The following is a 14,790-nucleotide window of genomic DNA, read 5'->3' as shown; positions in this document are numbered from 1 at the left end:
TAAACATAGGAGGTTCACGAGTGATGTAAAAGAAGTTATTTGCTATTTCGCTGATTAGCGCAACAAAGAGATAAAATCATTCATTTGCATTCCTCAATATATGCTTTCATGTGCTTATGCATACACACAATTTTGCAGCTCCAAGTTTCTAAAGTCAGGGAGCGCATATCATGAAACCTCTTCTATAGTACTTTTAAGAGCTACACATGTGCAGAGCTGAGATGAAAGGAAGGACTCTGCTGTATGTTTGTACAGCACCTAGCACAATGAATTTCTCAACTAGTGTCTAAAATGAACAGAAATTTTAGAAATAAAAAAAAAAAAAAAACATTTTTTCCAGTTTCACTAGCATTGTTACAGGAAAAAAAGAGCCTGAATGCTGAAGGAAATTATTTCTAGGCACGACATAAAGATATGCAAATTGTGCAAGAGCTTTTTATGTTATGTGTTCTTGGGACTTCTGAGAAACTAGAGGGAAGAAAATCTGAAGCAATCATTGTTATATTTCCACATGCTCCATAAATTTCATAATTATCAACAAAGAATCTCCTGGATTTTATTCAAAACAAAACAAAATAGAAAGCTCCGCAACCTATTGAAAATGGTTCAAATGCCAACATATATAGGCTCACCACAGCGTACCAGTAAAATATTCTCCTTTTTTTTTTTTTTAATGGAAACCTCAGCCAGGATACACTACCAGCATATAAAATACACTAATTCCTGGTCCATTGTGTTTGAAATCCAGATACAGTAACAGTTTACAATAGTTTAGACACCCCCGTTACAGCTGTTTAATTCAAAATTTATTTAAGGATCTTGTATATTGCAGTCATGTCCAGAGGCTTGAATACCTGAAAGGCTGTCTAAAATCAAATGTAATTACTTTCCATTGATGCACATTCTGAGCAAGGCTGGATTTTGGACAGAGAAAGGGAAATGCATTGCAGGGCTGGGGGGAGAGGGGACTGACAGAAGGAAAGAGAGAAAAGTTGAGCCAGATTCATCTAGATTGGTGCCAATATGTAAACCCAAGCATCCCAACCCAAACTGTGCTGCCAAAACACATACAAGAACCAAATAATAGTTTCTGTAGGCTTTTAATACCTGACTTCATTAGAATCCAGGTGTTTGTAAGAGGAGCAGTGGTGGCAAGGTATTCTCTGTTATATGGGATGGGATGCAAGCAGGAGCAGGGTAATGGATATGGCTGTTCACAGAAGAGTTGTGCATGTGCATACCAAGACCAAGCTGTTGAAGGTGTAACAGGAACAGATAAATAGAACCAGTTGTAGTCAATAGGTTTTCAACCCTCCAGACTAGCCAGACATTTTATTCAGCATTGTTTAGACACGAATTTGTCATGATTCCTTGACCTTCTCCTTTTTATTTTTGCTAAAATCCAAGAAGTTTTATTGGCTTCACTACGAAGTGAGAGCACATTTGAAAGGGGGCCAGGACATACTAGCTTCCAAGTGGCCCATGCATGGAGTAGGGTCATGCCAGACTATGCATGTATCTGGATTTTGTTATTTAGAAACAGCACCTGTTTCCCATTTATGCAGAAGAATTAGCAGTTGGGCTCCGAACTTGGCTGCTAAGATTCCTTCTGAATCCAGAAGGAGTCAGATGCCAGGTGCTGGCTTTTGCAGCTCTGCTGCTCCAGGAGTTAGCTTGGGGTTTTATATGTTTTAGCAGTTCTAGTTAAAGGCAGCACTGCTTTCTTGTTCTGTTTCTCCCAGCCTCCTGCCTGCCCTGCCCCCTTCTTTCCCCCTCCCCCCTACTCCGAGTTCTCAGTTTAGACTGGGAGACAGACATGCAAACCTGGTAGGATCCAGAAGGATCCACGCAGATTCAGCTCTTCCCCAGACCAGTAGGAAAGATAAGAGGAGAAGAGAGAAAAAATTTGCAAAGCAAGGGCTGAAGAGGTTTTTGAAGGGGGGGAGGCAGGCAGGGAGGAGGGGAGGAGGGACAGGGAGAAGACACGTCAGGAGTTTTCATGAGTCAAATCCAATAAGTGAATCACGTCAGTCATAGGAGAAACGTGTGCCTTGCAGTTGGAGCCGAGGTGTCTGGACCATCCGAGTTGGCATCTCCTTCACATCATTGTAGCCTGGCCAACTGATAGATAAATAAACAATTAAATAAATCCTGCCCCAGCGAAACAGACACACCCGTGTATTACACAAGATGCACTGAGTCAGAGACATTAGCATTCCCCTGTCTGTGTCCGACGGAGGGTGGTAGCTCGTATCCTGCAGCAGGGCAGTTAAAATAATCGATGAGTGTGTGTTCAATCTCCAGAAACAGGGAGGGAGGGGTATGTGAGGGAAGAGGGAGGGTGTGGTGGTTGGGGAGCTGGGGGATGGGAGGTGGGAAAGGTGCTGATTTCAGCCCTGTAGCGTCAGGATTGCGTCAATTTGGGTTTCAACCACGTCTTCAGTCTCGGAGCGCAGCTTCTCAGAAGAGCCAAAACAGGAAGGGGGTTGCAAATCAGTGTGCAAAGGGGAGGACCGAAGCTTCCCCTCCCCCCCTCTCCTCCAGCCCCCTCGTAGCCTCCTCCTCCACCTTCCCCACCGCTCGTGTCTCCAGGTTTTGTTTTGCTTTCTTTCTTTTATTAAAAAAAAAAAAAAAACACGCTGGAAAAGACGGTTATCCGGGCGCTGTGCGAGCGAAGAGCCGAGGAACGGCCGGACAGCGCTTTCAGCACCGCGAGCAGGGCGCTCGGCACCCCGGGCAGCGTCTCCCCCATCCCGCGCAGCGGCTCCAGCACCCCGGACAGCGGCTCCAGCACCCCGGACAGCGGCTCCAGCACCCCGGACAGCGCACGCCAGCAACATGGCTCCGATCGCGGCCAGCCACCAGCAGTTCGGTAAGCGCGTCCCGGCCCCGACTCACCGCCCGCGGGGCGCGGGGCTGCTGCCCCTCCCCAGGCGAACTGCCCGCACGCAGCCTCTGCTGAGCCACCCCAGCGCCTCCCAGCACCTAGCGTGTTTGGAGGAGCCGCATTTCTCCCAGTTCTCTTCGATCCTAGAAGTTGTGTGAATTTGCTTTCTTCCCCTTCTCTCTCTTTTTCTCTCCTTCGCCCTTACCCCTACCCGCCCTGTAACACAGTGGGAGAGATGCAAAGGTCTGTGTGGGTGCGTTTCTGGACGAAGAAGGTTTGGCGTTGTTTTCTCCGTCTCCGATTAAAGTAACGTGGCTTCAGAGTTAAAATGATGCAAACGTTTCCCAAGTCACAGAGAAAATCTTTGTTCAAGTCATTCTTGGAATAATTGTCATTCCTTTTTTCTTATTGTAGAGAAGACTTGTGAACTGTAAGTCAAAGTGAAAGGTAGCCTTGTAAAGGACCTTGCTAGGAATATGAAAATACAGGATCCCACTCTTTTTAGCTAAATAGTTGCATTTGATTAATCTAGGGTCATTGAAAATAGCAATGATAACAATGAACTTTTCAGTTGTGTCATTTCTACCCACTGGATGTAGATGATACAGGAAGTTTCAAACTGAGTTATTTATGTGTATTTCTGAAATATATATATAAATAGCTTTACTCAGAAAAACAGTGAGTAGAAATGTTTCTGCACTCTGCTTTACAGATATTGACTCTAGCCAAGATTTTGTTTGCTTCAGCAGTGTTTTAATTCAAGCATCATTCCACTGACCTAAGTGAAGTGACTCCAGACTTACATCACGTAACTGAAACAATAATTTACCTGAGGATCGATGGATAGTGTTTCCTATTAATACACTACCTTGAATGACTAACCAGTTAGTTTACCTTATGACAATAGCAAGAAATTCAGGTTGCAACATAATCAGTTGTAAATGTGAAATAATTTGAGTTGCCATTTCATCTTCTTCCCTACCCCACCCACTTCATGTTTCTAACTACATTTGTGACATCATGTTCATCTAATTACTTATTTAAAGATAATTAACACTGTAAATACTAAATCGATCCCACAACTCCTTTCAGTAGCTGAAGAATTAAAATATAGCATCATTTCCATTACTACAAAAAGTTGAAATTTTATCTCATTGAATAGTATTGAAAATGTGCAAATCATACTTAAAAGCTGTTTAAAGTATTCTGACTGATTTTCAATTACTTCTTGTTTTCTACATTTATACCATGTACACTTAAATTTCAGCCCAGGGAATTCATGAAACTCAGAGCCACGTGCTTAACTTAAAAAAAAAAATACTTTTTGGTTATGCATACAATTTTCAATCATTTCACTGAGTTCTTACAGTTAAGTATATAGAATGATACAGCTCACAGGCAAAGGGAGAGTGACATGATTACTGTTAGATGAAATTAACAGGCAGGCCTGATCCTTTATGTGCTGGAACCTTATGTCCTAATTTGATTTGATTACACACACACACACACACACACACACACATATGTGTGTGTGTGTATAAATATATATATTTAATCATCTCACTAAAAAGCAAAGGTATGGTGGCAGCACGTCCATCTGCTTAGCTTTTACCTGGATGAAACTGACTTAGTCATACATAGAGGGGGATAATTCTGTTATTCTCATCCAGAAAGATCTGCTAATTATTTGCCGGAGAACCAGAACTGCTACACAATTGCCTCTATGCATAAATAATATCATACCATTAATATTCTGCTAGTCTTCCACTGGTGCAGGGAATAAGGATTTAGCTCTGATTGTTACATTGTGGGAGGTTTAAACTCACTTAGTAATATTACTTATGGGCAAAATTGGATTTCCAATTAGTTGAGCTCATTTACCCCTTCAATGCATGGTTGTGAAGGGCTAATGATACTCTCTGTGTAACTATTGTATCAACATAATAACTGAGGTTGTAACACTTGTACTGCTTTCTCTTTATGCAGCTTTCAAGTATAGGATTCATGGTAACATAGAACAAAAATATTTTCTAATGTTTTTCTTATATACTCCTAAAATGTAGTGACCCTTCCTATAAACTCCTCACAGCTTTGATTTATGGTTTCTTAGATTCAAAGCTTAGTAGGTATCAGTGGTTAAGAGTTTTTTCAGCTTTAGACTCACATGTGACTGCCCAATGTAACACCCATCTGGAAAAGACACTTAGTATATCATTATTCCAAATTTTCTTTATACGCGCCCTCCTGCAAACTATTGAAAATCCCATTAAAACTGTTGAGTGTTATAACCTCCTGTTAAACACTATTCTTTCATGAGATACCTCCAGGCAATTATAGGATCAGACCATAAAAAATGAGTTAATTGAGTGTACAAAGTGTTCTAGGAAGCAGTGTGAAAAGTAAATGATGGATCTATAAGAAATGCGTATTTCAGAATCTGTTTTATCTAACCAATAAGGCTCCATAAACTCAAAGCTAAAGCCTTCTGACGAAGCTGGCATTACTCACTCAAACAAAATTGTTCCATATGAAGTCAGAAACTACACATACAGGGATGAGTGATTTTTGAGCAATTACTAATAGTTATTACTATTAGGACAGAAGTAGTATGATCTTTCCAATCACACTGTGTGTGGAAAAGTACTAATATAAGTGTGCCTTAGTATGGAAGTGCATGTTTATGCCTGCAGGTGGCGAGCAATATGTACAATGCAAAGCACTTCAGTCTGCCAACCCTGCTGCTATTACTATCTCATATCAGTTTGTTTTATTAAATTATTAATTTATTAAATATCACATGGAGTCCAAGGCACTGCTACTTATGTGTTTGTTGCTATTTATTTAATTTGCAGATGAAATTCCTACTGTGGTTGGGATCTTTAGTGCATTTGGCCTTGTCTTCTCTGTCTCCCTTTTCGCTTGGATCTGCTGCCAGCGTAAATCTTCCAAATCCAATAAGACCCCTCCATATAAGTTTGTCCATGTTCTGAAGGGGGTTGACATTTACCCTGAAAATCTCAACAGTAAGAAGAAGTTTGGAGCAGATGATAAAAGTGAAGCAAAGAACAAATCAGTGATGCCAAAGAATTCTCTCCATCTTGACCTGGAGAAGAGAGATCTAAATGGCAACTTCCCCAAAACAACCTCAAAAATCCAGAGCCCTCCAGAACTTGAAAACTTATCTCCAAAACACTTTGCAGAAAGAAAGAAAGATTCTATTTCCCCTGATAGCTTAAAATCCACCACATCCCTATCATCTGAAGAAAAACAAGACAAACTAGGAACTCTCTTTTTCTCCTTAGAGTACAACTTTGAGAAAAAGGCATTTGTAGTGAATATCAAAGAAGCACGTGGGCTACCAGCAATGGATGAACAGTCAATGACTTCTGATCCTTACATTAAAATGACAATCCTGCCTGAGAAGAAGCACAAGGTGAAAACCAGAGTGCTGAGAAAAACCTTAGATCCAGCTTTTGATGAGACCTTCACATTTTATGGGATCCCCTATAGCCAAATCCAAGATTTAACACTTCACTTTATGATCTTGAGCTTTGACAGGTTTTCCAGAGATGATGTCATTGGAGAAGTCCTCATTCCCCTCGCAGGAATTGAATTGTCAGAAGGAAGGATGCTAATGGACAGAGAGATCATCAAAAGAAATGTTAGGGTAACATGTTTTTATTTAATCTTTTAAAGTACTGTGATAGTTTTAGCTATCATTTTTGTGCAATACTGCCTGAATCTTGGAAAGAAAAGGGAATAAGTTCATCATAAGAATGATTAGATACTCTCATAATGGCAGTATAAGGAAGCAATTACATAAATGTAATAAAAGAACATTACAGTGAGCATACTACAAGAAATCGTTAATGTCCTAAACTCCAGTTCCTTGCTCAGCTCGTCCAGTAAGTTTGAGTGGACCCATTTACATGAGGTCAAGAGGCCTCAATCCACATTAATTTGCTTTAAAAGGAAAGAATGCAAAGATTTGTATATTATTCCCCTTTCCTCCCTCCCCTTTTCTATTTGAAATCACTCTTTCTCAAAGGTTATTGAAGTCAATATAAACCTTTCGCTTTAACTCCATGGATTTTGTAGCAGGTTCTTAAAGAATACAGGTGTTCTTTAGTTATGGTATAAGAACCTATTGGAAACTGTTCTGTTGGTATAGTAGACTGTTTCGTTCTGTGCTGTTACTGCCTCTCTCTCAAGAATTGTGATACAGGCTGCAGCTCTAGTACCGCTAGTAGGATATGGGAGAAGCCAAAGCCTCACTGAAGTCAGTGGCAAAACATATTGATTTCACTGGGCTAAAATAATTCCTATAATTTTATCTGGTTCCAGAAAGTGAAGATCATTTACAACACTCACAGCTGAACTACATAAATGCACACGCATCACACACACGTCTCTTAATCTCTCCTAAGGAAGTGGAATGTGTATTGACTTTCAATTTGTCGTTTTCAAAGACCAAGCATGCTGCCAAATCAAATAAATGTCTGCCAGACAACATACCTATAACTAATATTGGTATTTTGCAATTCTGCTGCTCCTGTATTACAACTATAACTATGTCACCGATATCTTGTTGATATCTTTTTGGGTTTTCTGGTATATAAAGTATTGCTTGCTTGCTTCTCCTGCCTTCTTCCTTTTTGTGAAATAAGTTTATTAGTCCTGTAAATTCAAATCTAATAATTACACACACTCATCTTTATTCCATCCTTTAAAGGCTGTTAAGGATGAGACTTCAGTAACAGTTTGAATCCTTGCTGGTTTTAAAGATTTTATTAAAGATTATTGTGAATTCTCTCTACTCAACTTTTTAATGTCTTTCACAGAATTTAGTTTTGCTTAAGATCTTTTCCTTTCACTGAGATTGTTTCCCAAGATCTAGGATCTCTTTTTTCATCTCTGAAACTAATGATGTTATAGCAAATCATATTTTGACTTTATTTATTTATTTATTTATTTTTACTCAGTCTACTAGCAAACCATGAGAAGGGTTATGTAACTACAGCAGAGAGAAATATATCTACATGTAAAGCAGCATAGTTCCATAAATTAAATCCTTGTACACCCGCTCAGGATATACAGTTATCTGACATTTACAAAATCTTATTCTTAATTCGAGTTTCAAGCTTCATCAAGATAATTGCTCATAAAGATTCTTCTTTCTTTTTTTTTCTTTCACTTCCTCAGAAATCATCTGGACGTGGAGAATTACTGATATCTCTCTGCTATCAGTCTACAACAAACACACTAACTGTGGTTGTTTTAAAAGCCAGGCATCTACCTAAATCTGATGTGTCAGGATTATCAGGTAATGGTGTTACTAATGAATGTGCCCTAAGAAAGAAAAAAAAAAAAAACAGACCAGAGAGGGCTGAAATGTGGCATTTCAAAGATTTAAAATAGCCTAAAAATGCAAGAATGGTGTCTCTATTATTTGCAGTCTATTCATTTTATTCACATCTAAGTCAACGCTTTATTTACCAGGGTATATATTTTACAGATTTGACCTCCAATCACAGGGTAAAAAATTCATGGCATCTGTTAGCAGTGGAAACCACTGAATTTTGTCACTGTCTTGAATAGACCCCATCTGCCATAAGTATGGGATGTTGTTTCCGGTTACTAAAAGCTTTTATTTATGACAAAAATTCAGTTTATTATTACTGGAAGGCATTATTATTACTGTCCTGAGTTTGGCCCACTGAACAGCAACATTTATTTGGCAGCGTTAAAAGGTGAACTATTCCAGTGCTGGAAGCAAGCTGTAATATGATACTGGTGCTTTATCATGAACGGTGTTTGTGGTGCATTACGGAGGGGCAGTTTTTGCACTCTCTTCTCCTGGTCTTGTGCCACGTCGCATTCAGAGGAACTTCGTTCGAAGTCAATACTAGAATAGCATTTAAGTGCACATTAACGTTTAGCTAGATAACATAATAACAGAATAAAATTTAAAATACAATATATTAACCACCTGAGAATAAAACAAATGCACCAGAAAAGAACAGTACCTAACACAGGACTATGCAGACAGTAGTAAATGTGCGTATCCACTGAATCATAATTGCTACAGCCAATAATACAGCTTTCCTGCCTCTTATACCAAGTGAAACTGCAGTTTATCTAGAATGCTAACCAATCATGGATCTGATGCAACAAAGTTGGAGATAACTCCCATTTACATGGTGGAGCTTCACTGAATTCCTCCTTCTGATCCTAGTTTTATTCTTATATCACAAGGAGAAAGAAGATAAATGGAGCCCAAAAGTTTACTGCATTATAAGTGAGCATACATCCTTTCAATTCCTTCCAATGGTCAAGCCCAAAGTAATAGCAGACCGTGGCAATTTCATGAAGACAGCATGATAGCAAGCTGATCTCAACAGCCCAAGTCTGGCTGAGGTCCACCGTGGCGAGAAAATAGTTTGCTTTTAAAACAAAGGCCATCCTAATCTCAGCAGCTACCTGGACCCTATAACAAACCCAAACCACACACGTGCTTGACATACTCTCTTGTGAGTAAAGTTATAAATTCTGCTTGCTCTTTTTGCTTCCTTCAGTCCAACCTTGTTAACCATAATAGGAATGTGACTTTCCCTTCAGCCCCAAATACATCTTGCACAAGGAAGAGGATGAAATGGCAGTCCTACGCTTGAGGGACCCTGTGTGGTCAGTTAAATAATCGCTTAATTGAATCTTCTTTGGAAGATAGGAGCTTTTCCACTCCAAGGCTGTTCCAATTACCACTTTTACATCAACAAAACTTCACTGGTTTCATTGATCATTGGTTTCAAGGCATCCTAACAGACCTAAAAAAATCAAGAGGAACATCCTAGCTTTATCTAGTACATGGTCAAAAGTAACAGTCAGAAATGGTCATTTAGATAGAAATGAACAACAGCATGTATCCACTGATACGTATTGATTTTGATACTTTTAATGCTCATGTGGCATGCATTCATTCCAAGGTAACAAACACTTTAATTACATAAATATCATATTTAAAAAGTATTTTTATAGCAAGTATAGAGTACAGGAGTGAAGATATATTCTATTATACCTTACTCCTTTCAAATTTTTGCTAGTCCAAGGAAACAAAAAACCTTTTTATTATCTAACCATTTCGGCTGGATAACTTTGGTACAGTGTTTTAAAATAGGATCCGGTTTTAATTTCACTCTTTTTTCTTTAATACTCAACTATACCCCAATATTATTAATTAGCTGATTGTTTGCATGGAATATCTCATTTGACTGACTTCAGTAGAGAGGGGTTTGCATTGCACCTTTGGACCATAAGAATTTGGAAACAGGTCCACATTGGCACTGAAATAAGTGCCGATGTACTTGAAAGGGATGATTTTCAAAGTGTTCTCTAGCCTAATAACAATTTCTCTGAAGTAAAAAGTACAGCCATCACTGAAGATAATTGAGAAGGAGTCTTGCAAAAGTAAAAAAAAATTGAGAAGCACGAACACTCAAAGTTGATTAACACAGCTGAAAAATATGGACTTTTCCCTTCTCTTCCCCACTTCGATAGTACAGCACAGTCATACAGTCAGGTAGATATCATATCTACAAGCATAGCCCTACATTTAAAGTTCAATGTTACATTTGCTCAATAAAAATTAGTGTGAACAATTTAATCAAGTTAATTGACTTTGGTAGAACAGTAACAGAAATGAATAGCATCCGTTCATCCATCCTCTCAGCATGGGACTATTCTCTCCTTTCCTAGGCTTTTCTTTGCATGAGTCTTATTAACCCTAATGATTATTCCTTACTTGTAGAATAAGTGTGAAAATTAGATTTCTATTACACATAAATATGCAACTATACATATTTGACATAGTCCGTTAGAATAAGGTCTACTTTCAGACCATCTTCATATGCAGTGATGACGTAATCATTCAGGTTAATGGACTAGCAGGGAGGATTAATGTCATCCTGAAGTAGACACCTGCATTTGATCAGATGAATTATGTTCTAAACTTCACTGGTTATATTGATTACATTTTTGGTGACTATAAAAGGATTTAAAGGGACTGACTGAGATGTAACCACCAGTGTTAGATGAGATGAATCATCTTTTATAACTTGAAACAACTCCTCATTGTGATGTAATTAGGCTGGTATATTAGGAAGTTATCATTAACTAGATTGATGAATTTCTGAAGCACAGTATTCACCAGCTGATGCATGTTCTTTTTCCTGTCATTGCAGATCCTTATGTCAAAGTGAACCTGTACCACGCTAAGAAAAGAATTTCTAAAAAGAAAACCCACGTGAAGAAATGCACCCCCAATGCAGTGTTCAATGAATTGTTTGTCTTTGACATTCCTTGTGAGGGCCTTGATGATATCAGCATTGAATTTTTGGTTTTAGATTCAGATAGGGGGTCAAGGAATGAGGTCATTGGCCGGTTAACCTTGGGATCTTCAGCAGAAGGAACAGGTGGAGAACACTGGAAGGAAATTTGTGAATATCCTAGGAGACAAATTGCCAAATGGCATATGTTGTGTGATGGTTAGCAGCTTAGAGAGGGGTTGGAACTTAAAAACCTATATATATTTCCATAAGCAAGGAGCAGTTTCCTTTCTTTGCTATGTATAATTACAGGCTTGTAACTACAAGACTTTTTCTTTTTGGATAAAGACTGGATTGAATTATCAGAACAGAAGGTAGCTAAATTTTCATATTAAAAAATGAATTTCCATTTCATTAGACTTTAATATAATTTGAATAGACATTCTCATTCTTCTGGAGTTTACACAGCCCTAAACTTCTGAAGCAGTGTAAACTTCAGTAAGAACAGCCTATCTTTTATGAATAAGTCACTGGAAACCTTATTAGTACTGTTATACAGAAGAAGATAGATAACCTCATTAATATATATTGCTGGATCTAAGGAAAAAAAAGTGGTTTATTAGGGGAAGGGACCAACTCAATAAAAGCCATCAGGAATGAGGGTAAGCAGGAGAGCATTCCTTCTGCCTTCTGTCAGAAACCTTCTCTTATGAAAATTCAATCACTATTTGTAAGTTTTGGTTACTTATACTTCGATCATCCCAAAGACTGAAAAGATTTTCAGTGATTTGCTTTACATATCAAACCATGTGCAACTAGTTGTTCTATGTGTGGAAATACTGTATAATTATTTACACCTGGATTTTTTAATATGTATGTATATAACATGGAGTTTTATTACAGTGACTGAAGTAGATACATTCTAAAAATCAGTGAGCAAGTTAATATGCATTGTTTTGTCAAAGGGCTCCTTTAAGGGTTACTGCATATGATACAGTATGGTTAGAATTTGGGATTTAAGTATGGCTTGCCTTTTTTCCTCTGGAAAAGGTGAAACTTTTAGTATTTCTGGTCAAGAGAAAACATTTATATTGAGATGAAGAAACATACATAAGACTACAGTCAATGGTCTTTCAACAATTACATTTTAAGCAGTTTCGTAATATTTAAAGGAAAGCTGTTCCTCCTTGTCTTACCATATTCTGCTGTTTACCTTCCTGAACTGTGAATAGTCTCACTACATTCAATAACACTACTCCCAACATACGGAGTTTAATGCATTTCTAAACTTTTGCAGGATAGGAACCCAAGCTCACATTATAATTCATGCAATATTATGTTAGACAAACTACTTGAAAAATACATTTCACTTAGATCATTTACATTAATGTCTGTTACTAATTGTACTGCAAATTGGTGGTAATAGGGGAAAATAACATCATGATTTCATGTTAATGTGACATACGTATGTATTAACTCTCTTAAACTGTGCCAGGTTGGGGAAGTATAAAGTGTAACATGCACAAGTATAGAAACAAAACATTTAAGCCTGTAAAATTTACTCTTGGTTACACCAGATGATACATTTTTAGGCTGCCAGAACTATAGCACAACTAAAAGCAGATTACTTCCTGAAGTTTGTACACTGATTTCTGATACAGAACTGTTTGCAAATATTAGTCCTATGTCCTTTTCAATTAGAATTTATATAAAGAAGACTTTAAAGATGTTAGCGGTGGAAATAACGAAGATTTTAAAAATGCAAAAACACTCTTCTGTATGTTTGCATGTGTTTTTTGCATATGTAATACCACTGACGTGAATGAGACTATCTGAGAGTTAAGGGATTGCTCAATGTGAATGAAGGTAACGGAATAGGAATACCTGTAAAAGAAAGACATTGGATATTAAATTAGTCAGTCTCATTAAACAGCACATCCCGGTCTTATTGGAAACTGTTGGAGCTTTCTTGTTGACTTTATCTGTTCTCATAGGGCCAAATCATGTTTGCAGTAAAGGACACTGGAATATGAAATATGCAAGTATAGCACTGTAAGAATTCTATTGAAGCTCTTTCAGGTTTTGTGTCGGTAATTTCTCCAGTTTTTGAGAATGTGTTTGATATAACAGTGTTTATAAAGTTCTGTAAAAATACATTTTCAAAATAACATAAACATGCTTTTTATGATAATGCTCAATGTAAAAAAAAAAAAAAAAGCATATTGTATGTATAAAGGAGAAGAATCTTTCTTGCTTATTTCTTTAAAATGCTGATTAACTGCTTAAGGGCTAGATTTTGCCAGTCTCATTCAAGTAGATCTAATTCAAAGCTATGAAGTTAAAGGAAAGACAACCATAGGCTTCAATGGATCTTGAAGTGCAATCAGAATAAAACCTTTCATGTGAATCAACCCAGCAATATCAAGGGGACCATGGATAAGGGAAGGTACTGTCGATATAACGGAGACTGGGAGAATTTAAGCCAGTACCATAAGAAGGGCAGCATTGTTACAAGAAAGAACTCATAAGCAAGTGATTGCATCAAAGGGAGTGGGATAGCTTGTACTTTAAAAAATTGAGGTTTTATATATTGGCCCGTAAGCAATACATTATCTCTAAAAAATAGATGACAGAAGTCATCTGTCTTCACTGGACACAAATTCTTATATCTAGCAGAAAAAAAAAAAAAAAGGTGTTTTGAATTAATCACGGGCTATGACCATCTTTCATTTTGCCATCCAACAAGATGTTGTCAAAAATTTTTTCAAGTGTCTATAGCAGCCTGACAGTTAATATTTCTACCATCTAAATGGCAGTTGTTTGTTGGGATGGGGGGTAGGAAGGGGAGAGGGAAACAAAGAAATTTGTATTAAATTGAAAAAAATTGTAAATAGAATTTTGTTTTTACTTTAAAACAATGTTTAGCTTGGAAAGTGGAGTAAAGAAGACTTGCAACACATCTGTAAACCAGGCAAGGCAGGAGTGGATGTAGACCTGTCCCCATATGAGAAATTCTGCTGTTTTATAGAGTATTCAATTCTCATTGTGAATATCTTGATCTCTGTTAAGGATACTGTACTGTATTAAACATGTAAAAAATAATGTTCGTCTAAGTAGCTTACAAAAATATTAACTCCCTGAATGGGAGACTATCCGTGTTCGGAGATCTGTTGTAACTAACCTGATTTGTTATGATGTTGTAACTTAATAGAAGCTATTTGAGAGGAAGCATGGTGTACGAGGTTTTGTAAGTTTTTTGTGCTGGTTCTGTATGTTGTGCCATGTGTGTAAGACAAGAATAAACTGCTGCTTTTGTTCATCCCATCCCAAAATAATTATCCCACCAATGTATCTTTTCCAGATACTTCTGTTGCTGTTTGTGTTCATTGTCTGCTCTTTCATGCTTCTATCAAAAAACATTTTACCTTACAAAATCTTCCTGTCCTCACAGAGGTGGATTTGACTTGTTTTGCCAAATATTGTTTGGACCTATCATATGTTCTTTATTCCTAGCTTCTTGCTGCATACTTACCTTTGCTTTGAATTGTACTATACACTCAGGCCAAAACCTGAGACATGTAT

At 37.7% G+C, this 14,790-nt stretch overlaps 1 protein-coding gene across 2 annotated transcripts; it reads left to right on the top strand.

Annotated features, from left to right (window-relative positions):
* Positions 1 to 2,447: 2,447 nt before the first annotated feature.
* On the top strand, positions 2,448 to 14,572 carry LOC104138535 (synaptotagmin-4). 2 transcript variants are annotated; one of them, XM_068928540.1, is made up of 4 exons: positions 2,448 to 2,872; positions 5,740 to 6,548; positions 8,090 to 8,210; positions 11,125 to 14,572. In XM_068928540.1, the coding sequence occupies exons 1-4, from the start codon at positions 2,839 to 2,841 to the stop codon at positions 11,430 to 11,432; spliced, it is 1,272 nt and encodes a 423-aa protein (XP_068784641.1). In that variant the 5' UTR covers positions 2,448 to 2,838; the 3' UTR covers positions 11,433 to 14,572. The 2 variants fall into 2 exon arrangements, with proteins under 2 accessions (XP_068784641.1, XP_068784640.1); XM_068928539.1 differs by having other exon boundaries at positions 2,449 to 2,872; positions 5,740 to 6,554.
* The last annotated feature ends 218 nt before the right edge of the window (positions 14,573 to 14,790 follow it).

The sequence above is a fragment of the Struthio camelus genome, chromosome Z (assembly GCF_040807025.1).
Source record: "Struthio camelus isolate bStrCam1 chromosome Z, bStrCam1.hap1, whole genome shotgun sequence".
NCBI lineage: Eukaryota > Metazoa > Chordata > Aves > Struthioniformes > Struthionidae > Struthio > Struthio camelus.
Note: the sequence above shows the minus strand (reverse complement) of the source record. Positions and strands in the feature narration are given on the sequence as shown.

Coding starts and splice junctions, on each gene's coding strand:
- LOC104138535 (XM_068928539.1), top strand. CDS start 2,839: ATGGCTCCGATCGCGGCCAGCCACCAGCAGTTCG. Junction 2,873..5,739: donor GGCCAGCCACCAGCAGTTCG/GTAAGCGCGTCC, acceptor TTTAATTTGCAG/ATGAAATTCCTACTGTGGTT. Junction 6,555..8,089: donor TCATCAAAAGAAATGTTAGG/GTAACATGTTTT, acceptor TCACTTCCTCAG/AAATCATCTGGACGTGGAGA.